The sequence below is a fragment of the Thunnus albacares genome, chromosome 15 (assembly GCF_914725855.1).
Source record: "Thunnus albacares chromosome 15, fThuAlb1.1, whole genome shotgun sequence".
Lineage (NCBI taxonomy): Eukaryota > Metazoa > Chordata > Actinopteri > Scombriformes > Scombridae > Thunnus > Thunnus albacares.
Genome location: NC_058120.1, coordinates 19,687,613 through 19,714,044, shown reverse-complemented (window position 1 = coordinate 19,714,044; position 26,432 = coordinate 19,687,613). Strand labels below are relative to the sequence as shown.

General features: G+C 41.2%; 4 protein-coding genes across 5 annotated transcripts in view; all 4 read right to left on the bottom strand.

Moving 5' to 3' along the window:
* The window catches only part of gna11b (guanine nucleotide binding protein (G protein), alpha 11b (Gq class)), a 28,131-nt gene extending 25,374 nt beyond the window's left edge, over window positions 1-2,757 (bottom strand). Inside the window, exon 1 of one of the 2 annotated variants that reach the window (XM_044374901.1) lies at window positions 1,785-2,757. In XM_044374901.1, coding sequence (XP_044230836.1) covers window positions 1,785-1,920 — 136 coding nt within the window. In that variant the 5' untranslated portion in view covers window positions 1,921-2,757. The remainder of the gene's footprint in view (window positions 1-1,784) is intronic. The other variant, XM_044374900.1, reaches the window with a different exon arrangement.
* Window positions 2,758-3,529: 772 nt separating this feature from the next.
* Window positions 3,530-8,936, bottom strand: LOC122998166 (protein ALP1-like). The gene is made up of 4 exons (XM_044374898.1): window positions 8,511-8,936; window positions 6,901-7,449; window positions 6,651-6,811; window positions 3,530-5,154 (listed from the first exon to the last, which is right to left on the bottom strand). Exons 1-4 carry the CDS (start codon window positions 8,673-8,675, stop codon window positions 4,722-4,724), a joined length of 1,308 nt encoding a protein of 435 aa, XP_044230833.1. The 5' UTR covers window positions 8,676-8,936; the 3' UTR covers window positions 3,530-4,721.
* A 1,647-nt stretch (window positions 8,937-10,583) lies between these two features.
* tpgs1 (tubulin polyglutamylase complex subunit 1) lies at window positions 10,584-13,873 on the bottom strand. Its single transcript, XM_044374910.1, has 3 exons — window positions 13,779-13,873; window positions 12,468-12,881; window positions 10,584-11,475 (listed from the first exon to the last, which is right to left on the bottom strand). The coding sequence occupies exons 2-3, from the start codon at window positions 12,809-12,811 to the stop codon at window positions 10,830-10,832; spliced, it is 990 nt and encodes a 329-aa protein (XP_044230845.1). The 5' UTR covers window positions 12,812-12,881; window positions 13,779-13,873; the 3' UTR covers window positions 10,584-10,829.
* A 1,870-nt stretch (window positions 13,874-15,743) lies between these two features.
* Window positions 15,744-22,567, bottom strand: LOC122998160 (inositol-3-phosphate synthase 1-A-like). The gene is made up of 11 exons (XM_044374888.1): window positions 22,325-22,567; window positions 21,871-21,995; window positions 21,590-21,751; window positions 20,822-20,951; window positions 20,271-20,464; window positions 20,003-20,152; window positions 18,797-19,012; window positions 18,325-18,489; window positions 18,103-18,216; window positions 16,950-17,167; window positions 15,744-16,762 (listed from the first exon to the last, which is right to left on the bottom strand). Exons 2-11 carry the CDS (start codon window positions 21,982-21,984, stop codon window positions 16,558-16,560), a joined length of 1,668 nt encoding a protein of 555 aa, XP_044230823.1. The 5' UTR covers window positions 21,985-21,995; window positions 22,325-22,567; the 3' UTR covers window positions 15,744-16,557.
* Between the last annotated feature and the right edge of the window lie 3,865 nt (window positions 22,568-26,432).

The following is a 26,432-nucleotide window of genomic DNA, read 5'->3' as shown; positions in this document are numbered from 1 at the left end:
CTCTCCTTTAAAATACACTTGATAGTTAAATATTCAGACACAGAGATCTCCTTCCTCCAGCAAGGTATGGAGAGGCAGGCAGCTCACTGCGAGCCGTGGTGCCTGAGAATAATGCCAGGGGATAATAGGAGTCAGTGACATCTCAAAGTCTGAGCAGCGGATGTGTTTAACCAAGCCTATTAAGACCTGGACTAATCCTGCCTTACACGTCCTTATCCAGGCGTCCACTGACAGCCTTAACTCACACAGGATGGGCCACTTACAGCATGACCGACTGCAGCTCTTGCTTTCTTTCTTTATGTCTGTCACACTGACACTTTACATGTTTTTTTTTTTATACTTGATGTCAAAATCTGGCCGATACTGGAAATACTTAGACAGCAACAAAAACACTTAGTGAACTGGTGATAAACAGACACTCAAGCTAGAGTGGAGATAGAACGTAACTGATCAACTCTTCATCCATCATCTGGCAAGAGAAATATGACTGCAGTACATTTCATATCCTCTGCGCAAACACAAACACCCCTTTTCACCTGCTCACCCTGGCAGCCAGGTAGAAAAGAGTTTTACGGCGGATAAAATGTATGACACAGGATAGAATACGTCCCATCGACAATATGGCTGTGGTATGGCCTACTTCTCTGAGCTGAGGTATTCAGCAGGGAAATGAAAGGAGACACACATGTCAAATAACCAGGGCTGCTTTTGGTGGGCGAGAAATGAGAGCAAACGTTTTGAAACTAAGGATGCAACCTAGATAATTCTAATTGTCCTAAAAATGGACACCTGCTTTTTTTTCTTCAAAGAGGTTTCACACTTATCTGTTGTTTTAACTGAGTGGTGGGGTCACATCATACGCACCCAGTTAGAAGTTAGGCTGCTACAAGATGCATGTATACACATTAAATTTTTCCTGAAAGGGATGCAAGTACATTTGTGATAAAACATGCCCTATTGTTCCTCTTTGTTTCCACAGAACTATGAATCAATGCAGTACAGGCCAACTTATTCAACAGCAGCTCCCACCTGCCCACACACCAGCTATATAAATAGCTAACCTACTCAGCTAGACTCCAAGATGAGGGGGCAAATCCCTCAGTATCCTTGGCTAATGGACGGGTAGATTTGTGACACTGGGTGCACACTAAAAAAAAAAAAATACTGATAAATGAATGCAAATCAAGCAAGGTCTAGCTGAGGCACCTGAAGCTCCATCCAGTTGTACAAATGTTATGCAACCTGGTTTAAAGCAACAGTGCACAGCAGCCCCCAAAGCTGCTAATTCTTCTATTATCAAGAGACCATCTTCACCTTTTAACCACTATCAGCTAAGAAACCACGGTGGCAGATCAGGGGCTGGTTAGCTTGAGGGGCTAGTCAATAACATCAAACTGGCCCACTGACTAGCATGTGGTGGCCTGTAAACGGTGACATCTTAGTAACTTCGATGCCAAATAAGCTGTTGTCTGCACACCAATGCCAATACATACACTTGAATAAAGAGACAGTATCGCTGGCTGGCCAATTCATGCAGATACGCACCTCGACAAGCCAGTTTACTAATTTTAACTGAGCAAGCTACAAAACAAGCCACGCATTTCGAAAAAAATAAATATGCCATAACGTTTCTCATACTGAAACCAGGCTCCCAGCTAGCAGCCTTAACTCGTAGCATATTTGCTAGCATTGCCAAGAAGGCCCAAAAGGAGGCTAGTTTTCCATATAACGACACAAGACATGACAATAAAAAAAAGATATTTCAGGATTAGCATGCCACATACCGAGAAGAAGTAATTTCAGCTCTCTCCTGGAGTCTCGCTTGTCTCGGCGCAGTTGTTTGTCAATTTCTGCATTGATTCGTTTCGACTCCTTCGCCTCTTCGCTCAGGCAGCAAGCCATCATGGACTCCAGAGTCATCCCCTCTGCTTGTGGCAGCCCGGTTAAGACGGGACCACGACAACGCTTGCCCACGGTTTCAGCTTCTCCCGAAAAAAAAACCCCGGTCCTCGCTTCGATCTCAGGGCGAGGAGGAGGAGGTGGTCTGTCGGGGCTGGACGGATGAGTGGACGGGACTGGGGGGAGGGGGAGGGGAGACTAGCTAGGGGCCTCGCTGTCAAGTTGTCCCCCCCGGCCGAGAACAACTGCGACTTCACCCGGGTGTTCTCGGCAAATCACGGGAGACTCGGACAGGGGAGGGAGTCAGGAGACGGTAGGGGCCTCCCCGAGATGCTCTGCCCGCCCGTTTCTCAACACAGCTAATATTAAAATGACTGCAAACTGTTACAGATTTAACCACTCAATAGCCGGTGTATATCATTAACCCTCTGCTCTGTCACTGCGCGGTCCAATCCTGTCTTTTCGTCCGTCACTGTGGTCCAATTCTAGCTTCACAATCCGCCAAAAAGTGGCTGAAAACTGCAGTGTCGCGACATCCAAACCCGTTAACAGTTGATATCTGTGCAGTCTCACCAATGTTAGCTAGCTCGTTTACACCTGAAAAAGAAGTCGTAGTCCTTGCCAGTAAGCCAACGTTAGAGTGATAACCGTTATTGCACTATCCACGCCGCAGCAATGCGACCGTTTTAACTAACTAACGTTACATTAGCTAACGTTGGCTAAATTAGACGCAACGGCTACGGGCGCTAGCTCCCTCAACGACGCCTAAGCTACTGTGTCAACCCGCAGTGATTGAAACAGCAGGCTGGGTTGAAGGAATTTGTCCGCCTAGCTAGCGATAGCAGGACAGCACCCCATCACATCCTGAACCATTTTGACGGTGAATATATCTATGTATATAAGCTAAAATCACAGCCTGAAAGAAGGGATAAAAAATGCGTGCCGGTTTAGCTGCTTTTTTATTTTTTGTTGTTGTTGCCAGAAATGAGTTCACAGCAAACAGCTGGCTCTCAGAATGGCTCGTCCCTGGAATAAGGTGGGCACATACACGCACATATACACACACATATACACACACACACGCACTAGTGTGATGCCAAGCAAGGAGGAGGAGAATCAGTGGTGTTGAGTGACAGACGGAGGATTGCATGAAACAAGTTTGTGACAGACCAATTGACTGAACGAGGCGGGGTCTTTGGGTTGGGATCTGACTCTCTCAAGTGAACGCTCAAGTTAGAGGTCCATGAGATGCAAAACCGTCACTATATATGCATTGGGAACGAGCTGTTTTTTGTACTTCTCTATAAATCCTAAGCACTGGATTTGAGATCAGTGCTAAATTAATAATCTGCATTGCAGAAGAAGATCTTTCAACAATATCAACTGTCCATCAAGGCAGAATAGGTTGAAATGAGCACTCTCCATCACTCCATCAATAACCTGCAGTATAATGCATGAAGCATCAGACCAAGAGGAATGATAAACGAGGTCTGTGGCCGCACTTGGACTGTGATACCAGTGACATCTTGTGGTCATACTCTTAGATTACAGTTGCATGCAGAAACTAATACAAGCTCAAGAACTAGGAAATAAAAAACATCAATAAAAGAAAACCATGTACACCAATCTTACTTTAAATAAAACTTGGAGCTTTATGCAGTGGTGCATTACACAAATAATGTACAAAAAAACAAGCACAGGGTCATGATAAATAGAAAAAGCAGCCTGTTATTACATAATTGAAAACAAAATTGTTTGATGAATACAAAATTGGGAAAAGGGCAATATAGCTACTCTTTAATTCTTACCACAAGTGGGGTAAAACATGTAATATTTGACCAGATGGTGGCAGCAGAGTACTGACATAGTCCCCCCTAAATCAGATGTGTTTTTCTATTGATGTATTATGATTTTAATACATCTCACTCAGCCTAACAGGCAGAGGTCTACATGGTCAGATATGGCCTATCTTTATTAGCGTAAGCTTTCAGTTAGATATCCTCCTCAAGGCATAAACAGGTAGCAAGTGAATGCAGCAGTGTCTATAGAGACAGCCAAGACACACTAAGCACATCGAATACACAAATTTTACAGTATCTGCTTGTTTATAAAAGAGGACCTAACGTGCATAATAAATTGGTTAGAGCCAACATATTGTCTAATTCATAAATGGACTGTTCTGGCTCCTCTTAAACATGGAAATTACCCCTGTGCCAACTGAACACAAAAGTTCCATAAGACGCAAAGATATGAACTGTCCCTTAGCATGTCACTTTAATAACCATTCACACCCCATTTCCTCCCTTAGGTTCCAGGGCATAGAGCAGATTGCTCTTCATAGAGGGGGTGATGTTAACAGGAGGTTATGCCAGCGAGAGCTCAGCCCTTCATTCTGCTGTGTTCACTTGATACCTGTTCATGCCTTGAAGAAGGTCTCGCAAATTAAAAAGATTCTTGCACAGATTTGAGGGTGCAAATGCTTTTTTTTTTTCATTCAGTTTGATATTTTTTAGCTCCAGCACCTCAGCTAATCTGATACTGGGTGAGTGGTGTATTTTTCTCTATTTTTGGATTAGTCTAAGCTTTACATTTTCAATTTTAGGTGCATTTAGGCTTACATATGCCTTGATATTTAATGTTAACATTGCCATGACTACAGTTAGCATTAAGATACTGGTTAATACTGGAATAACTGAACGACAGAGTTATGTTGCCATCCCAAAGGGACAGCCATGCTACTTGTGGGGCTAAAATATAATAGTACAAGTACAAATGTTTACAAGAATTTCAGTAACATTAGTCCTCATGTTTAAGAACCATTCTCAATTAGTCTGCTGCTCAAAGTAGTCACAGAAGAGGCGTCGGATCTCCTCAGCATGACTTTGGTCCATGTTGGTTGAGATGAGCGGCTTGTGGCTGGGTTGAGGGCTCTCTGCCTCGGCTACCTCCACCTGCCACTCTGCCTTGAAGGTGTCCCCGTGAGACTCGCACATGTTGTGCAGAATGCAGCAGGCCAGGATCATCGTGGGTACCACATCCAGCCCACAGTCATTCCTTTTGCTCAGGCACTGCCAGCGTGCCCTCAGCCTCAGCAGCGCCTCCTCGGACACACGAAGCGCTCTGGCGAGCCGCCGATTAAAAAGGCGCTGTGGCTCCGTCAGCGCTGCGTGACTTGCCCTTCTGCCTTTCTCTTCAGGATAGGCCTTCATCAGCCAGCTCTGGAGCGGGTAGCAGGCCTCCCCGAGCAGCACATACCTGCACACAACAGATGGTTTTCAGTCACTTGAGTAAAATAACACACTAAGACTTTCAGATTGAATAGATAGTGTAGATAGATATGTAAAAATTAAACATGTTTGATAGGATTGTGACAGCAACCGCAGGCTTTATGTTCAATTAAGAGGCAGAGATTTGATTCCCAAATGCCTGTACACCACAAGATGTGTGCTCATTCCTTTTGTCATTGCAGAGTCCACAAGATTTTGAAAAACTGGCAAAACAGGGTTATAATCAGGCTTAAAACTGTGTAGTGTGTGGATGTCCTAAATGTATAATTGGAAATAAATGAAGGTACAATGTCTGTTATACTCAGGCATGTGAAGTCCTTCTGATTGACTTAACATAACTGCCATTTCACCTCAGCTTTCCATAGTCTGTTCTTTTTGTTGATTAAAAAAAACATGAGAAAGATGTTTCCCTATGAAATATCAATGCTGAAATTGTCTGGTGTGCAAATTTATAATACTACAGGAATATAAGCTGTTTAATTACATCCAAAAATATATCAATTTGTTCCCTATAATGAGAATTTCTAAGCAAGATGAACAAAATTATCAAGGCTTTCAAAACACCATTTCCATAAAACATGACACAGCTTTTAAATCGCCACTTTGCTCCTTTTGAACAGATGGTAAATAGATATCAGTCCCAGATTTAACTTTCACCACCCACTTGTTCAAACCTTATGTGCATCAAGCCATCATGTTACAGTCCTCTTTAACAACTGTAGAGATTTAACTGATGGTGGTTACCTAGCCTTTAAGTTAGATGCTATTTCAGGTAGACAGATGAGTGACAAAGGCTGGATGCAAACCCGACAAACAAATGGAAAGGAGGGAAAAGACTACACTTCTTCCCTTAAGGTAGAAATTAGTATATTGTATCCTTAAAAACTGAAAAAAGTCTCTGCATACCTGAATATAAGACAGGTGCATCGGAGGAAAGCACAACTTGAATAAAAATTAGAAAAATGGCCACACATTGTCTCCCTTACTGCTGGAATAAGCAACATAATAGGTATTATACCTGATGAAGGTCAAACAGATCGAAACATTGTATAAAAATGAATATTCCAACTGTGAGCGAGACAGTGTCGGGGAGTTGTTCTCATTATCTTTAAATATATTCTTCACTTACAATTAAAGATTTATTGGGAACAACATTTCGGTACACCGACTTTCATCTGATGAAGGTCTGTGTACCGAAACATTCTCAATAAATCTTTAATTGTAAGTGAAGACATTGAAGATAAAAAATAAGAAACTCCCCCAAACATTCCCAAAAAATCTTTTATAACTGCAAGCGAAGAAGACAGTGTGCGGGAGTTCTTTGTTCTACTTTAGTCGGCCCATGGTCTTCTCCAACGCACCTGTCGATCTATAAGTGTACAAAAGTTCTTCTCCTTGATCTTTAAATGTCTGAAATATGTTATTTACTGTAAGTAAACTGTCATGCATTTGGCTTAACTTTACCCAAGTGGTTTTCCCATGAAGATAGGTGGTGGGGCAGGTGACAGTCCACCTTCCGCAGCTGTGGCCCACAGGGATGAGTTCTGTAAGATGTCAGCTGGGTCCGTCCCTCCTGGGAAACTGGCACATACATCCCAGAATTGCCCCCGCCCACTAACAGCCACCTGAAACACCAAAGACAAACAGTCAAAATGTGATGTGGGACAACTAACGGGCATGTATTTACACAAGCATACATAGGTGCCTCCTCCACCTGAGACAGCACTGAGAGCCAGCCAGCAGGGTTGGCATAGTCGGACGCGTTGCTTGATGGGGTGATGATAGCCGTGTGGAGCGTTACTATAGCAGCGGCGCAGTGAGGGAAGCCCCAGTGGGACAAGAATAGCTGGGCTGAATCCTCCAGCTCCTGCTCATTGGGGGGCCGCAGGTAGACAGCGCTGAGGAGCGCCACGATGGCATGACACATGTCTCTAACACACCTGCACACAGTGGACTTCCCCACACCAAAGAGGGTGCTGATGGTGCGGTACTCGATGTTCGATGCTAGACGCCACAGAGCCACAGCTACACGTTTCTCCACCGGCAGCGCCAGGCGGAAGCTGGTGTCCTGGCGAGCCAGACGTGGCCGCAGCTTGTCACAGAGGTAGAAGAACGTCTCCCGGCTCATCCGGAACTTATCCAGCCAATCAGAGGGCTGGAATTCTGTCATCACCACCCGCTCCCACCAATCGGTGCTTGGAGTTGTGGTCCAGGGACGTGTGCGGATGCGGACGTTGGAGTGGGTGCCTCCTGCTATCATCATCTGGGGAGAAGATGATCCAGAATAAAATAAAACTGATTTTCTTTAGGTTAATTCACTAATTTTTATCCCTCTAGTCACTCTCACAAAATTTGTTAAAACCACTGTTCGACTTTATTACAATGCTTTTGTCATTTCCAGCATTTCACACGTTTTCTCTTATATGGGAAAATATTGTTTGATTTCTCTGGCCACAGCAGATATTATGAGGACAAATTCTACCTGATCATTTTTTATCATAGTGATCCACCCATGTAAATGCAATAAACCTTAAAATATAACCTTATAATAAATGATATTAGCACTGCAACTAACAATTAAATCGACAGATTGGTTGTTTGGCCTATAAAATATTAGAAAATGGTGAAAAATGTCAATCACTATTTCCCCACAGCACAAAGTGCAACCTCAAATATCTTTTTTGTTCCCAATCAACAGTCCATAACCCAAAGACCCAAAGATATTCAGTTTATTGTCACAGCAGACTAAATAAATCCATAAATATTCAAATTTAAGGAGCTGGAACCAGAGATTTTTGGTATTTTTTATTTTTTAAAAATGACACATTAGTGAAACATTATCAAAATCGACTAATCGATTAATTGTTGCAGCTCTGAACGATATCTCTATTATTGCTCACAGTGCAAACAGGAAAGCTGTCCAAACATATTTGCATGTCTTTTGCTATTTTTATTCTATCAGTCCCTTTTTGGAAAGAGCTGTAAATCCTATGTCTTGGCTTTACTTTATCTTTACTGTTTCTTAGTAAAAATGCACCTGGTCAAGCTGTGTTAACATGATGTACATTTTTAGGAGGCCTCTGACTGACAAAAATGAATAAGTCTAGCGGAAAATGTTGTTTTGCAATCCAAAAATATAGCGATTAGATATTATACGCGCAGAAAGTGTTCTTACTATAACCTCTATGCATGTTGTATGTTAATATAATATAAACAGCAATATGTATAGCTGTAGACAGCATTGGTCATATGACTGTGATCACAGCTGTCTAAAGTTTTTTTGGGGGGGAGATGCAGATGTGAGACAGAGAAGGAGGGACTGACCATCAGCATCCTCCTCTGCCTTTGGAAGAAGTACTGCCGATGTCGGATGCGTCTTTGAATCTCACTGCGCCTCTGAATGTGGGCGTTGTTTATGTCTCTCCTGCGCTTCAGCAGCATATATGTCATCAGGAACATGACAGACCGCAGCTGCTCCTCTTCCTCCATTTTGACAAGTTCAACCAGGAGGCAGCAAGCTAGACATTAAGTTATAGTGGAAGAAAAATGCTTCAAAACAACCCTGGTGTCCATGTCCAACTACTTCCGGGTTCTTCTTCTTCTATTTGACTTTAAAGGTTGTTGCCATCCAGCGTTATTAGGCGCATTACCGCCACCTTTTGCTTCGGAGTGTTGACCAGAGATTGAAGCCATTAAAAGATACGTTCACAAATTTTCAAGTGTGTCTTAAAACAACAGTCAGGTGCCCATACGGACACTGAAAGAGTTTTTTTTCGCTGTAATCATTCCTCCTGTTCATACTGGCTACAAAGAGATCCCCTTCAAATGCTCTTTCAGTGTAAGTGATGGGGGACAAATAAAATCCACAGTGTGTCCACAGTCATTTTGTGCAAAAATGCATTTAAAAGTTTATCTGAAGCTTATATGAGGCTTCAGCAGTCTGAGTTAGTCTCATCAAGTGGACGTCTGCCACATTTATGGTCTTTTTAGCATCAAATTCTCTCTTTGTGTTTCCTTGGACAGGGTTTCCCTGTTGAGCTGCAGTGGTAGTAAAAAAAACAAAAACTTTGGCACTAAAATCTGAAGCTTCATAATAGCTTCAGATAAACTTTTAAATATACACAGAATGAGGCTTGTGGATTTTGCCCCCATCACTTACACTGTAAGTGCATTATGAAAGGATCTCCTAATGGCCGGTATGAACAGGAGGAATGATTACTGCAAGAAAAAACTGTTTCAGCGTTCATGTGGGAGCCTGACCGTTGTTTTTAGACAAACTTGAAAAATTGTGAACTCATCCTTTAATCCTGTCTGTTTGATAAACTCAAAAAAATTATATTCTACTGTATAATTTGACAGGTTCATTCATGTTTTTATATTAAACTCCAGTACTCCACCCTCTCTGAGTTCCTTGGGTCTGTGTCTGCTCTTTAGTAACCACCAAGAATGATGCTGCCATCTAGTGGTTACAAGTAGTGAAGATAGTTGAGTATAAGTAGTGGTTGAGATAATGTTTCGGGCACAGTTTTACATGTCAGACATGTTTAATTATTCACATCCCTCTTAAACTCATATGACCATGACTCATAAACTCAAGTAGTTGAAAATTAAGCCTACTGTGCTCTTTGCTTTGTTTGTGGACAATCAGTTGCAAATATACCAGCACTGCCAAGACTTAAAACACAAACTATCAGCATGTACAAACTGCTAAAGCAAATATATGCTTACATACACTATTGATTTTTGTTAATATATATTTTTTGTTGTACTCAGTGTTATCAATTGCCATAAAAAATCAGTTATTCTTTGGAATAACAAAAACTGCTCAGTGTTTGAGATTAGTTTGCAGAGCTAACAAGTAACTGCAGCGTATAATAGCATGACAAATTTAAAAAATAATGTTCAATACATGGCTGGTGTTCAAAATATTCTTATATAGGCTACAGAAAGCGAACATACGGTGAGGTGCAAAGCCATAAAGGCATACAAATGCAAGACAGCTGAAATAAGTAAAACTCACATTGGGCTTCCCAACATGTCAGGATCAGGATAGTACAGGGTTAGTATCTGATTTTCAAATACAACTGGGCAACTATTTATGTTATCAGGTGGACCTAACATGAGAAACACCATTGGTATAATGCAATACAATCCAAGACCACAGAGTTGAATCAGTACCTCTCTGTGAGTCTCAACAAAACCTGAAATTTATAAGATTAAAAAGTAGGATTTATTGCAGGGCTGTTGTATTTAGGACAGGGTGTTACTTTCTAATCAGAGCATTTCATGGCAAAGGGCTGAACAGCAATGGAAACTATCTCTAATAAATAGAGTCTACACAAGGAACTCTTTGTCCTTCACACAGCACAGTAACTGCTTGCTAAGTCACAGCAGATGTCGATTTCTCATCTTTTCCACTTTAATAAGTTCAATAACAGACAACAAACAATATGTTTTACATGAGTGCCATTCTTCAAATAATGGAATTATTGGGTTCAATAAGTGTTTTGTGGCAACTTTTCATTTGGGCAACAGTAGATTTGAGTTAGAGGTAAGAGAAGGTGCACATAAGGTAATTATTTATTCTAGGATATATTGTAGTGTGCTGTACTTTCAAAAATTATGAGAAAACAAAGAGGAAAGCTAGGACACGACTTTTACTCGAGTGATGAAGAGCTCTGCTGCTGCATTCTCAAACTCCTTTGCGTCCATGTTGCCACCCAGGCCCCGCGTCTGTGCTCCAGACATGGCCTGAGCCAGCTGGTAGGGAGAGATCTTGGCACTGGCCTCCAGGTAGCGAATAGCCTTCACGTTGGCCTCCAGACAGGAATTGGCTTTGGTATTAGCATTAACACAGCAGTTTGCATCACAACCCTGTGAAGTCTCCAGTGCTTCCTTTAGGGTCCCCAGCACGGCCAGGCACAGTGCCCGCAAGGCAGGCCCTTCGTCTGGGCAGCACACCTCAGCGTAAAGCCTCTGAGCCTGCCGGATGTAGTCTGAGAAAACCGCACATGTGAGCACACCGTGACGGAAGACATCATAAGGGACGGCCTCGTGGTCTTGGCAATTCAGGCGACGGAGGAGCGGAGCGGAGGTGGAGGCAGGGACTCCGCCCTCACTGCACAGGCACTGCAGAGTCTGTGTATAGAGGCCTCCTCTTACCCCTCCACCTCCTCCTCCTGTGGGGCTGTCAGTGCAGGGGCCATCAGGAACGTCATCTGGACGTCTACGCGGGCCAGTGAGGTTTAGGAGGTCATAGGCTACACGGACGTTGTTGCTGAAGGCAGATCTGGGTTTAGAGTGAGGAAGGAAAAGCAAGTCATTGGTTAGTGTGTAGCAGGGAAAACTTCATCTTCCATTATATTCCCATTAATTTCTGGTGGGCTCAACTACATTGTACTAATGGGTACATTTTAACAGGGGAGGGATGATATGGCAATCTATCAGTACAGTCTCCACACTAGTATAATACTGTGATATGTAGTCAATACACTATAGTACAAAGTGTCTCAGTTTCATAAAGGTATGACATATATTACATTGTCATTTGCTATTTTTGCGTTAATTTATTATTCAATGGTGAAAGAAATGATGACTCTGGAAGGAGATGTTGCTGTTGAATCTTTTAAATGTCATTTTTCAATGCTGTGAGCCCCAAACCAATAATGTCTGTATGGCTAAACAGCACTAGAGGCCAGAAATATCTCTTTTTGTAATTTGGATAAACCTTAAATTTAGTTCAGTTAAGATTAAGATATTAAGATAAGAGTTATTTCTAAAGGCACAGAGTTATTGTTGCCCTTGCTGCAGACATTTTAACTGGAAAGATTCTGCTTTCTCATAGAACTACTCTGTTGAATGCAGAATAAATGCTGAATGTTGCACTTTATCATTGCCATTGTCTATACAATTATACAGTACACAGTGCATTACAGAATTGCCTGTTTCGGTCAATGTAGGCCTACAATCTGAGTTACTGTATGGCATACATATCGTGCCTATAATCATATATTGATTAAAACTATCACTATGTTTTTCACAGTGACAAGAAAAGGAGGCTGCAACAAAGTAACAGAGAGAATGAGCTTCAGTAAAACAGACATTCATTTGCATTAATAAGCAAAATAATGAGTAGTTGAATAATTAAGCCTGGATTATTTAAGTGACTAGGTTAGCACGGTGAAAGAATATATGTATTATCTCATATAGGAGGATTTGATAGTTTTTATATATATATTAATATGGGTATCGAAAGGGTTTGGCTCTGAAATGCACCCAGACCTCTGAGAGTGGTGCGCCAGCCGCAGGTGCCACAGAGCCCGGTTGAGATGCTGCTGCTCCGGCGCGCCTGCGCTCATCGGGCCGTTGATCAGATGCTCTCCATCGCCGCATCCAGCTGTGCCGCCGGTGGTCTCTGTCACGGAGGCGAGGTTGCAGAAGTGGTCGGCCAGGAACCCGATGGGATCATCAGACCTGGCCTCGACCATCTTCAGGATCGCCCCGCGGAGCAGCTCTCCGACACCGGCCTGCGACAGAAACTCCCTGTCGCTGTCCGATTTTGTGGCTTTCCCCTCGGGCAACCCTGGAGGAGTCACCCCGGTCCGGCGTTTCTCCTTGTCCGCCATTCCTGTTGATGTCCCGTGTCGCAGCAACGGCAGCGGAAGTGATTACCGACCGGTCGGGAAACAGGAAACGGTGTTTTTATTTATGATCTAACGTTATCTAGCTATGCGGTTATTAAAGTGGGAAAAAAGATTTGAAAACACCCAAAACAAAAGACTTTCCTCCAAAACCTGCACCAGCACCACTCCCCTATGCGGGTCTTTCTGGTTGCTATGGAGACAGCTCAGTACCCCAGGCAGAAACAGATGATGGGCCCCATGACCCAGTTCCTCCCAATCTATGTACTGTCTGCAGTTTTCTATGCTATTATACTACCTATAATACTTTGTTGTGTAGTAAAACAAATGAATACAAGAATATACAACATATCGCCTCAGCACAAAACTGAATTAATTTAAAAAAATTAAAACTATCTTCAAAACAGGGCCTCTACTTTAAGGCTCTTATCATGTCAGTAAATCATCACAATCAGGGGGAGGGTGATATGGCAATATATCAGTACAATCTCCACACTACTTATGGTTCTGTCCCAGTATGGCTCTATGTCACTCCACCAGTCCACTAGATGCCTTCAGACATTTCTGCCCATTTAAGACTGGACTGAATAGGAAGTAGGACAGATAAGAAGTTATAAATTATATTTAAGGACCACTTGAGAAACTTTCTACTTTGATTCTCATTAGAACTAAGTCTTCAAGTGAACTGAAACACTTATGTTATTCAGAGCTGCAGCTGTCTTCTAGTCCTTGTAGTAGGTGATGTAGTGCTGAGGTTGTTTTGCTGTGTTTGCTCAGTGTGACTTGTGCACTTTAAGTTATATTTATGTAATTCCAAGACAGTTTAATGAATGACAGTTTATATATGAAGAGGATTGTGCATGGTTATATTGTGGACTTTTCTTTGGCTCATGGATGAAGTTCTGTTTTTGATGTGTACTAAGCCCAGAGCAGCTATTGCCTTTTGTGTTTGCCTGCTCTTCCCTCCAGATCTGCCCTGCTCCCTGTGTCTTCCCCAGCCAATCAGCTCCCAGCCTGCCCTTGCATCTTGCCACCTGTTCCTTGTTGTTTCATTAGTTCAGTTTGTATTTAAGTCCTGGTTTTCGGTTCAGTTTTGTTGGATCCTTTGTTCAGTTTTCTCTACTTTGTTCTGCTCTGTTTATCCAGTTTTACTTTGCCTGTACCTGAGCCTAGAATAAAGACATTATTCTTCAGCTTTGGTCTGCCTACAATCTCCTGTATTTGGGTCCTTCTGCTCCACTCCACCTAACGGATATGTAGTCAATACATTACAATACAAAGGGTCTCAGTTTTTGATAAAGGTATGACGTATATTACGTTGTCATTTGCTATTTTTGCATTAATTTATTATTCAATGGTGAGAGTAATGATGACTCTGGAAGGAGATATTGCTGTTGAATCTTTTAAATGTCATTTTTCAATGCTGTGAGCCCCAAACTAATACTGTCTGTATGGCTACACAGCACTAGAGGCCAGAAATATCTCTTTGTAATTTGGATAAACCTTAAGTTTACACAGTTAAGATTAAGAAATTAAGATAAGAGTTATTTCTAAAGGCACAGATTTATTTTTTCCCTTGCTGCAGACATTTTAACTGGAAAGGTTCTGTTTTCTCATAGAACTGCTCTGTTAAATGCAGAATAAATGCTGAATGTTGCACTTTATCATTGCCGTTGTCTATAAAATTATAGCCTACAGTATACAGTGCATCACAGAATTGCCTGTTTTGGTCAAAGTAGGCAGCATATGTGTTATTGTGAGTTACTGTATAACATCCATATCATGCCTATAATCACATATTGATTAAAACTATCACTACGTTTTTCACATATTAGTATATGTTCTTTTGTGGTGCATACTTCCAAAGAAATTGTCACACAGTAAGTACATAAGTCTGGAGCTTAGGGGGCAGGGATCTTTAGCTAAAAATCTGTCACAAATGTATTGTTTCTTGTACAAAACAATGTGCATATGACATTCAAAGGATACACAAGTAACAATAACAAACTGACATGTAAATTTAGAATGAGATTAGAAGAAGTAGTAGAAATAACACTATAACTGGGTCAAACTACCCCTTGTCTTGAGTGGCCTTCTGGGTAACTTTAACCCAGTATTGTGTTGGTGCTATATTGACCCAAACTGGGTGAAAATTAGTGTGATTTCTTCTTCTTTTTTTTCATTTTTAGATTAAAAGTAATCCAACTGGTTGTTTTGTACGTCTTCTCCACCTTTTATTATTCATTTGACATGCTGATATAGTCTTTGATGTTTGTGACTGTTTTAATTGTGTGTGATGGCAATGCAACCCCAGTGTTCAATATTAGATAATTCAATATTATGAAATAAATAATCACATGAATATATTGTGTAAAATGTATAAATGAAACAACAATTTGTCAAATAATTGAAGAAATTATTAGAGCTGCAACAATTAGTGGATTAATCAATGGAAAGAAAATTCAATATTGTGGGAATCTATTTATTGTTTCAGTCATTTTTTCAAGCTAAAATGGCAACCATGCTCTGGTACTAGCTTCTCAAATGTGACGATTTTCTGTTTTTATTTGTCATATATGACAGTAAATTGAATACTACTAATACAAGGTTTTAAACTGTTAAGTCAGACAAAACAAGCAGATTGAAGGCATCACTGTGGGCTCTCAGAATCGTTACTTGCAGCTCTAGAAATTTTGAAAACTCAACTCACTTTTATGACTTACTTGGTGATAGGGACACATTTCAGTTGGTGCAAAAAAGTACTGAGGTTCAATACTTTATGTGTGTGAGTGTTTGTGTGTATGAGTGCATGAGAGATATTATCCACTATTACCCATTTGGGCAAATATAGTATATTTGAAGATGAGATTGCTTGATAGGAGGAGAGGGAGGTTTAAAATAGACAAACTCAGATATGTTAAGGTCAAACAACAATAGTTAAGTTTTATTATACTATATAAATAGCCCATAATACTCTATAACAAAATAGTCAAACCTAGAACATCCCTATTTTTCTGTCATTTAGCTTCACACAAACACATCATTGCATGGCTATAAAAAGGCAGTGACAACACAAAATAGTAACGGTAACAGTGACTGAAGAAGATGCCCCTCACTTATCAAGCTAGAGTATTGTATATTCACAGAAATAAAGTAGTTTCCCCGTTACATTTTCACAGCTGCAAGGTCAAGATCACATTTGCTTAAAAAACATATGGACCCATCAAAAGAACTATACTGTACATTCTTACTGTACATTTGCATTGCACATAGAAAAGTAACTGAAGATACAAAGATACAAGCACCACAAAGGGGAATAACTGCATTATCTTTTAAAATATTTCATACATAGTTAATTTTGCAAAAACAAAAACTGTGAAATACATTTTAAATCAATAGCCTGCCTCATACAAAGTCATGGCATTTGGAGACTGATTGTCTATGGGCTTCACATAGGCCGGTAACTGTAGTAAATCTCTTGCTCCGTTCATTATTGTAATTATAACATGCACATTTTTCTGTACGATGCCTTTTTGTAACAGATTGACACTCGCTGCAAATGATATGTTGACTGCAAAGTTTTCAAACCACTGGAATCTATGTTTTATATTGGGTTTTTTTGCAAAGACAGCTTGATCAATGAGGACCTTTGGTTTTTTTTAACACGGCTATAAGGTTTCAAGTTCACAAATGTATGACTTCTCAGTTCTATTTTGGGCTGTAGTGTATTTTCAGTCATAATGCACATGCGCATCACCGACATGTGCACAAATGCCATTTGTTAGAGATATATGGTTCCCGTTGGTGAGGGCGACTTTTTTCAAAGAAGGTACGTTGCCGTTGATGTACGTACTGTGTGGAGTACTTGTGTGGAAGTCTCTCTGCAGTTTGTGTTCCAGTAGCATATGGTTCTGGGGAGGAAGGCCGAGGCACGCTCTGAAAAAGACAAGCCGGGACATAGTCAACCTCTGTCACTAAAGCAAACGCACAAGAATTTCACACGCGTAGAGTCCACCGCCTTAAAAGCACCGCTCTTTTGTTACATGTAAAATGAAAGTTTTGGGGGAATAGCAGAAATACAAAGGAAAGGAAACCCCTGTTTTGTATTGAAACTGCTGGATACCTCATGATGTTTTCTATGGAGGCTCTCTGGCGGAAGAAGGCATTGATGACCGGGGTCCCTGATGGGACCAGTGGGGCCTTGCAGAGGAAGGAGAGCAGAGCTAAGACGCTGTGGAAGGACTGGAAGTCCTCCTCCCCCTGAGGCCGGACAGTCACACGCTGACAAAGCTCTGTCAGGATCACCAGGTCCAGGATGATTGGGCTGGCTAGTAGAGAGTCCTGTTGCAAAGAAAGAAAGATGTGGTAAGTACAGGAGGGGGGAGTTAAAGACATAGACACAATATGCCATTTTTAGAACGTGGTTTTTCTGCCCATGCATGAATTGTATTGCAGTGTGTGGTAGTGTCTTTTTTACTACTACTACTAGAAATTGCATAAATCAGACATTGTCTAATCCTACCTGAAAGGGTTTTAATGCCAACTACAGTGATACATGCACAGTGGCATAAAAGTATTTGACTGATATTGGATCCATGTACCAACTAAATAAGTAGTCAGTTAACTGTAAATTGAGGCATCAATCACTAGAATAGTACATCTGAAAAATAAGAAGCTGTAAAGACAAAATTTACCCAATTTATTATTTAAAGACACTATTTGTAGATTTTTTGTGTGATTATAGAATCTGATGGCCTACGTTTTTGTTTGTAGATTAATGAGACAATCCCAGTGAATATTAGCACAAATTGGTGGTCTATGTAGCATTCAGCCCATTCAACTCAGTGGCTCGCATTGCAGTCTGCCACTGTGTATTTTTTAATGCTACAACTAGGAGGCGCCAAAGTCAGACATTTCCTAATTCAAAATTTACCATATTATGGATTAAGCATGTAAACATAAACACAATAGTAGTTCATTTGTGTGTAAAAATAGTGGTGGGCTAAAGCAGGTATGCCATGACATAAGTATGTCAACGATCCGCATGCGTCTCTTTGAATTAGCTCCAAGACATGTAAAGAAGGATTAAGAGTAAGCTCCGGCACTCCTGAGCCTCCCTCCTCCACAACTACTGTCAGATAAAGCTCAATAGCTCTGATTGTTGTCTGTAGCTGACAGTCAGCAGATTGTACTCTCACATTGGAAACTGTCCTAATATAGTAGTTTTGCTCATTTCTAATACATGTTTTACAGCACCAGATTAAATGTCCACTTACCTCACAGGTGTTGTGAAGTGCAATTGTATTGGTCCCTCCCATCATTATTTCAGAGGTGTATTCATCCATGGCACGCTTGCTGTCACCCACATAGGGGACGTATTTAATCACCACCTGGAATAAAACACATGAAGACACATTAAGAAGTCTGATCAGCTGTTTTCTGTGAACATCCAGAGCTCGTTCTCTTTCTGTGTTTGCATCTCTCTCTCTCTCACTCACACAGTGGTCAGGTTTTTCTCCAGGTTGGTATAGGATGGGGTTGGACTGCACCATGTCATCCACTACGTTGCTCTTTGAGATCTCTTTGGAGCGGAACTGCTGCGGAGCCGACAGGTTCATCCCATCGTTGTTTCCAAGGTGATTGTAGCTGACAATGGAAGTCGGCTGTCAAGTAGAAAGAGGGCTTAATAAAATCTCATTGCTCAGAAAAATAAAGGGTACTGTAGGGTTGTCATCGCATCAAGTTGTTAAATACACTCCCAATTTATGCTTTCAACATAGATTGGTGAATTAACAGACTGGCAAGATGACATTTTTTTCCATTTTGACATCACATTTGCTCTGATGTGTCACTATTCTTGGCTTTTCATGTGACCTCATGTATATTATAACCATAACACAAAATCTAATTCATATCAGTTAATTGCTTCAGTGATCCCCATCCCTTCTGCCCATGCATTCGGTCTCTCACCTTGATACCCGCGCTGACCAGAAAGTCCACCAGCACTGACTTGATCTTAGTCTGACCGGACTTGAAGTCGTCTCCTCCGATGAATACCCCCTTCTCCACAGCCAGCTCAATGGCCCCTGGGACGAAGGTGTTCTGAGGAGAGCCGTTGATATAGGCGCAACCTTCCAGTATACTGGCCACTGCAAACAAAGTGGAGGGAGAAACCTCTGCGCCAGCCTGATGGACGTTAAGAAAAAAAGAAATAATGACAGTTACAAAGTGTATCATCATATAACACTGAGGGAGAAAGCTTGACTTGCAAGGCAACATTTCCCCCAAGACTTTCTTTACATCATCTCCCTGTAGCACAACTCTACTGTCGGCTTCACGACTATCTAAAATTGAGCTATTTGCTGAAGATCACAGGTCTGTGAAATAGACTATTATCATTGCTGACAGCAGTGCAAGCATGCTGAAGACAGTAGATAAAGTAAAAACCCACCCAAGAGGGGCAAAGCTCAATTTTCTGATATAAAAGGAACTGCTTTTTTTTTTTAAGACTGTTTCAGACTCATTATGGCATTTCATTTACAAATCCATAGTGTGTGTTTGCAGAACTAATCTTTTCATCCTCTAAGCTTTATTAATCACAAAATGTGATGGAGGATTACTGTTTGGTCCTAAGCATTAGTGAGAAATTAAAGTTGAAGGGTGGGATTCATGACTACCAGCCACCAACACAAGTTAGGTTGGTTTCAAAGACAGTTAAAGCTTTTTGTTAAACGATTTCTACTGAAAGGTATGGATTTGTGCCTTTAAATCTTGCACTTTAGTGTAGGGCTGCAACTAATGATTATTTTCATTGATGATTAATCTGCCGATTATTATATCAATTAATCAATTCGTTTGGCCCATATAACTTCGGATAACAGTAAAAAAAAAAATGCCTGTTGCAATTTCCTGGAGCCCAAACTGACGTCATCAAATGTCTTGTTTTGTTCAATCAGCAATTTAAAAACCAACAACGAAAAGCAGAAAATTTTCACATTTGAGAACTTTAAACGAGAGATTGTTTGAATTTTTTTACGTAAAAATGACTTAAACAATTAGTCAGTTATCAAAATAGTTGCCGATTCATTTTCTGTCAATCAACTAATCAATTAATTGACTAATCATTGCAGCTCTACTTTAGTGCATGTTTAGTGCTCTTCATGCTTCTGCTCTCACCTTGATTGCAGCTAGCAGGTTCTTTGCAGTGTCGTTGACCCCGGGTATGATATCACAGAAGCGCTCAGTATTGGCCGTCCACAGAACAATGACTTTGTCCACGCCACTCGACTGATGGAAGTCCCTTATGTCAGCTCTGATCTGCTCCACCTGCAGGACAATTTACTCTTCAGTCAAATTACAAATAACATCTGAAAAAAGACACAATCTAAATCAGAATACATTTACAAAGAGGAGAGACATCAGTAGTCATAACCCTAACCAGCACCTGCTCTTCCATTGTCCCCGTGAGGACGTTGTCAGCTCGACTCTCCTGGTTAGCAGCAATGAATTCTGGTTTGTAGATGGACGGTCTAGGTTTCATGCGGCTCATGTGTGGTTGAAGCTGCTCTTGTAACTGCCAGTCGAGCACCTGGGCTCTCTCCATCGCACTGCCAAGATCCATTGAGGAGATATCCCAGCCTAAAAACACATACACACTCCAAGTTTAAAAAATGTGCTGTAATCCTGAGATATCTCTCAACTTCCAGAACTAAACAGGCAGTGACTAGAATAGTGTGAATAGACTGTAGCAGCTTTATATCTGTTACAGCACTTCCCTTATGAAGCAACAGACTAGATTGCATTAGAGGCCACCCAAGGGTCCATCTCTGACCATCCTCTCCTTATGGAAGAACTCTCTACCCTCTAAAACTGCCCTGGAGTCAGATTTCCTTGCGGTTACCTCATTTTCCCACTTGCACTCACATAATATCTGGTCCACATACACACACTTCTCAGTGGAGGTTAGACCTTGAGCTGAGTAGCAATTGTCCATACCGTCAAAGATGATATCATTAGGGTGCACCATGGGTAGGAGGTCACGGAAGGGCACATTGACCTCGCCTTCAGGCCCTGATCCTAGACAAACAGTAGACGCCTGAAGGAAGGAGCCGAAGTAGTTTGCTTTCTAAAGAATGTGGGAGAGAAAGGAGAGAAAAAACACATTTCATTCCCTTTAAATACTAAGGAATTTACTAGTTATCAGATTTATTACAAAGTACATAAGTCTATTAAATCCTATAAACTGAAAAGAAGAAGGTGCAAGTTGCAAAGAAGTGTAAGAAAGTACAATATCCGTATAAGGGGAAATCTTCAAGACCAGAGTTAGGTAAGCTCTTAACACTCTACTGAACATGTCAGCATAACCAGCTTATAATGAGGCTCGACCACTGTATCAGGGGATATACAGTAGGCTCTATTTATAAAATAGGACAAGAACATTCTCTATTAGTGCCCTAATAGTAGCCTCAGGTTTTCAAATCCTATTATAGTATTGGTTATGAATTCATTCACTATCTAGACCCTTTTTTTCCCCACACAGTTTGCACTTTTTATAAAAAAAGAGTCATTGTTTTGCATGTTTTAGCTTCTTCACTACAAAGGTACTCTTAACAGTAAGTGGTGGCTATATGGAAGCCAGTGGTTTTCTTATGTAGACTCACCATCCCAAATACCACGAATTTCAAGTCTATGCACATTGTTTTTCCACACCATACTGGAATGAATGAAATCTGTCTGTATGTGTACAGGCATGTCTCTTCTCACCTTCACTCCAGTCTTGGTTTTCCAGGTGATGCCGAGCTTGTTCGCCAGTACAGCTGCTGTGACAGTGGTGCCGTTGTTGCCTCCCCAGCCAACCAGCATTACACCCAGTCGGGGCACATGCCTCTCGGTGCGAAATGTCATCTCAGTGGTGCGGGGGGTCACCTGTTATCCCCATAAGGAGCAGAGTCAGTGGGTGATTATGCTGATAGCACATTTATAGACCTGTGTGTACACAGTTCCACAAAGCTTTAGGAGACAAAATGTGAGAGAGACTGACTTACTGTGACTTTGTTCTCATCTCTGTGCACTGATGTGGTCTGGTAGGAATACTGAGACACAATATGTGTATCGGTGTAGTTCACATTAGGGCTGTTGATATGAACGTTCACTGACATGTTGGCGGAGTCTGCAACAAGATAGGAGAGAAACACAAAGAATATATTTAAATTTGTCTCCTCTGCCTTTCAGTTCCTGTGTGTGAACCATGATGTCAACATGGCACGATGGGTAAAGCTCATTTCCTAACACGTCACAACTTAACTAATAGCTACCGGCATGCCATGTTGAAATAGGAAGAGATAACTTTGTCATGCCTCACTGAAAAAAAACATTTCTTAGCAATTCCTGTCAAACCATCAAGTGTTATTTCATCCCATTAAATACAGAGAAATAGATACGTTGACAAATGAATGACGCGCTCTTCTGAACCAAAACTAAACCCGGAAACGCCCCCACCTTTTGGTACAAAGATGTCTGTTTGTCACTTCGTTTGAATGAAGATAGTCTTGGTGTGTCTCGCTGACCGGTGCTGGCCTGTGTGATAAGGAAAATCCAGTCCTTTTCGTCTAAAATGTACCGGGTGCTCTGACTCTGCTCGTCCGACTGGTCCGACAGCGCACAAACGATTATCCTCCCTCGTGTGATGGTTTCAGTCGAAAGAGCCAATGAGGTGCCTCGTCCCTCTTATGTAACCCGCGAGGATGCAGAGGTTTGAAGCCGCGTGGTAACAGCAGGTTATGGGCTTATATGTGACCCGTCAGGTTTCTTATGGGCGGGATGGCCGTCCTACAAAAATATTCCATCCTGGATAGTTCTGGTTCAAATCATTAAATTCGACTGAATGATACAGGACACTGGCGGAAAACATACCGCGAAGGTGCCCTCTAAGGCAGTGGTTCTCAAAGTGGGCTCCAGGGACTCCCAGGGGACCTTGAGGGTGTTCCAGGGGGTCTCCAGCAAAAAGGGGAATAATTTATTTTTACTATAATTCCATCCATAAGTAACACAATGACAGCATGTATGACTCTTTTGGTCATGGGTTTCATGCATTTTCTGTAATAAAACATCTAATAGCAAAAATCTTATCAGATGAGGGAACCTGGGAGAAAATCTTATCAAATAGGGGTCCATGGTCTAGTTTCTGTCAGTTTAGGGGTCCATGATGTGAAAAGGTTTAAGAACCACTGCTCTAAGGTGCCCACACGAAGGAGAAAACATATCAAAGTACTGTAATCACTGTGTTAATTATGGATAAATCAGGATGAAGTGCCCTATACAGTGCCACTATATGTCAGTGGAAGATGTGATAGTGCCCTGTAAAGAACTTCCACAAGATGTAATGCAGTGCCCTGTGAGTTGCTGTTGTGATGGGGTGAGATAGAGGTTCTGTATGGGTGCCCTTCAAGTGACTTAGGGTTCCCCTAAGTCTAACATACTGAAGTGCAGAATTGGGTTCTCCTTCTATGACAAAAAAGGGATTCAATGCCCTCTAGGGCGCCCCCAGGTGTGAGAAAACATGATGCCCTGAAGAGTGCTCTTTTAACGAATAAAAAACATGGTGAAGTGCCTATAGGGTGCGCTGTATAGCAGAAAAACATGGTGAAATGCCCTTCCAGTGAAGAACATAATAATAATAATAAATTAGATTCATATAGCGCCTTTCAAAACACCCAAGGACGCTTTACAGAAAAAGGAAGAGAAAAAAGAAAACTAAGCCGAGCTTAAATAATAAACAACTGAGAGGTTAACAGGTCAACTGTGGGCCAAAAGCCTGAGTAAACAGGTAGGTTTTGAGGGCTGATTTGAAAGATACCAGGGTAGGAGCATTGCGTATTTTGGAGGGGAGAGAGTTCCAGAGGGTGGGGGCTGCTACGCTGAAAGCTCTGTCTCCAAAAGTGTGTTGGTAGGTGCGGGGGACAGAGAGCAGTCCTGAGTCCGAGGAAAAGTGTGAGCCGGTGGAGGAGGTCAGAGAGGTACTGGTGGGCCAGGGAGTGGAGAGATTTGTAGGTGAGGGGGAGGAGTTTGTAGGAGATGGGAGCCAGTGTAGGTGAATGAGAGTGGGGGTGATGTGCTGCCAGGGTTTGGTGTGGGTGAGAACCCTGGCAGCGGAGTTCTGGACATATTGGAGCCTGTCCAGGGTTTTACTGGGAACCCCGAACAGGACTCCATTGCGTAGTCCAGACGATTTGAAATGAGGCTATGGATCAGGGTGTGAGCAACAGTGTTAGAGAGTGACAGCCAGAGTCGGGAGATGTTCTCGAGGTGGAAAAAGGTGGATTTGGTGACGGATTTAATGTGTGACTGGAAGGAGGTTGCAGACTTCAGGGGATGGGGAGATGCTTTAATTAAGCTTTAATGGGATAACACTGCAGGAAATCAAGCATCTTTATATATAGTTCCATCAACTTTAGGATCATGCATCAATGGCATTCTCAAACATACAGACAAAGCAATCAATTCAATCAATGAGTTTTTAGGGCCAAAAAATCAGATCTGACCTCAGTCCAACTGAGCTTGTGTTTCACTTGATGAAGACCAGACTGAAGGCAAAAAGCCCCCAAAGCAAGCAAAAGGCTGATGGTTGATGTCAATGGGTTGTAGATTACAACAACTGATTACACATTATTTGTGACCAAGTAGTACACAGGTTTGGTTTATGTTCATTTGTCCAGCTACTTTTGGTCCCCTAAAATTAGAGATTACACAGTTCATGTAACACTGATGTGAACACCCTTAATATATAGCAGATGTCAGAGTAATACAGAAGCAACACAACTAAAAAAATGTATTTAGAGACTCCACTCTTCATATGGAAAGGACGACAAAAAGACATGCATACAATGTCTACAGCATTTCATTCATGATATGGGAGCCAAATGTTTCCATCCAAAAGCACAGCTGAGTGTTGACACTGTAGTTATATTAAGGTGATATGGTTGAAATATTATGTCATTATTGGTAGCTCGGTACCTGATGGTCACTGGTAATCCGTAGTAGTATACATGTTAAATACTGTATAGATACTTAATACATACTTTGCTTTCCATTAATATGTCAGCAACAACTTCTTTTAAACTTCTCATTTCCATTAATTTGACAATTTTGTTATTTGTTACAACATCCTCATGAACTTTATAGGTGAAATCTCTATTGATACTGTAATATTCCTTTAACATTTCAAATACACTTTTTACTGAACATAGCAGTCCTATTAATTAATCCTATCCTGTATAGTTTGTTATACTCCATGTATGCACAGTGGAAAGCAAAGTGTAGGACTGGCGGTAGAAAGACAGATGGAATAAAAGCTGATTTATTCTTGATGCCACACATTCACAAACAGCAACAAGCTGATAGGAATAATCATGTAACTGACAACTTGCTGGAAATGCATGAACTCCTACGTCTATAGAAGAAGATCTGGCACACTGGCAGTAGAGAATTTACTTCCTACAGTACAAGGAGAAGCTGATTGGCTGATGGGCATAAGCAGGCAGGTGGAAACATCAGGTGACTGGAAACAGAAACTCAACTAGGGGCGACAGGTGAAATGACAACATAATCTTAATCTAAGGATTTAAATTTCCTGGGACTATTCAATGGAGAAGGAGTAAGGTTATTAAGCACAAAATACAGACTGATATGAAGGTGAACTAACAGGGGGAGCAGTCGCCATGTCAGCACCTACAGTGTACTATGTGCAATATAATCACCCATGAGTGCAGATTACAACAAAAGAACATTACAACTGATAGAGGACAAACAGAAGACATAATAAGCGCAAAAATGTTCATGTATGTTTTTGCGATGTTGGAGTATAAAAGTGGGAAAAACCTGATGTATTATGATAACTTTTGTTGTGTTGGTGAACTTATTTTTTTTTAACCACTGAATACAATTACAACCAAAACATTTGTGTTTATGTGTTTTGCTCTAGTAAGATGAACAGTTTCAAAATGCGTGTAGGGGAAATCATTGTATTGTCATTTTATAATCCAGGGACATTTAGATTATCAACTTCTCTTCAAAAACAACATAATTTGTTTAATATCAGTTCAGTTGGAGCAGGGAAATAACACTCATATGAACACTCATATTGATATCAACAGAACTGACTGCTTAAAAGAATCCTGTGTGTATGTTTCCACTCTTTGACAGACCTTTACGGACCAGACCATAGAAAAACAGAGAACATTTTATCTCTGGTATGTTGTTAGACATTCGCCTGAGGGCTTCAGCCACTTGGAGCCTGAGCTCCTCTAACTTATCAGAGTGACACTAACAAGATAACTGAACTGGCAACATGACCTTTGCATTCTTCTGACATAAGATATTTGACCTTTGACCCCTCAACATGTGTAGAATGTATTTAGATGATGGAGATAATGGTCATGGAGGCACAGAAAAAATACTAGTGTCCTATCAGCTTTATTAAAAAGATGTAGAGGAGAGATATGGCATCAGTTATTATTATAGAGTGTATCCCTGATGAAAAATTCATGATAAAATTAAGGGTGACCTGCTAAAAGAGGCAAAAGAGGCTGGTAATATAGGTAATATAGTT

What these genes read in the sequence shown, in the direction of transcription:
- LOC122998166 (XM_044374898.1), bottom strand. Translation starts at nt 8,675, where the DNA reads ATGGAGGAAGAGGAGCAGCTGCGGTCTGTCATGTTCCTGATGACATAT. An exon ending in GGCAGAGGAGGATGCTGATG is followed by an intron (nt 7,450 to 8,510) that starts GTCAGTCCCTCC and finishes TCTTCTCCCCAG; the next exon opens with ATGATGATAGCAGGAGGCAC. An exon ending in GGCTCTCAGTGCTGTCTCAG is followed by an intron (nt 6,812 to 6,900) that starts GTGGAGGAGGCA and finishes TTGGTGTTTCAG; the next exon opens with GTGGCTGTTAGTGGGCGGGG.
- LOC122998160 (XM_044374888.1), bottom strand. Translation starts at nt 21,984, where the DNA reads ATGTCAGTGAACGTTCATATCAACAGCCCTAATGTGAACTACACCGAT. An exon ending in GAGAAAAACCTGACCACTGT is followed by an intron (nt 18,217 to 18,324) that starts GTGAGTGAGAGA and finishes GTTTTATTCCAG; the next exon opens with GTGGTGATTAAATACGTCCC. An exon ending in TCCATAGAAAACATCATGAG is followed by an intron (nt 16,763 to 16,949) that starts GTATCCAGCAGT and finishes TGTCTTTTTCAG; the next exon opens with AGCGTGCCTCGGCCTTCCTC.
- tpgs1 (XM_044374910.1), bottom strand. Translation starts at nt 12,811, where the DNA reads ATGGCGGACAAGGAGAAACGCCGGACCGGGGTGACTCCTCCAGGGTTG. An exon ending in CTGGCGCACCACTCTCAGAG is followed by an intron (nt 11,476 to 12,467) that starts GTCTGGGTGCAT and finishes CTCTAAACCCAG; the next exon opens with ATCTGCCTTCAGCAACAACG.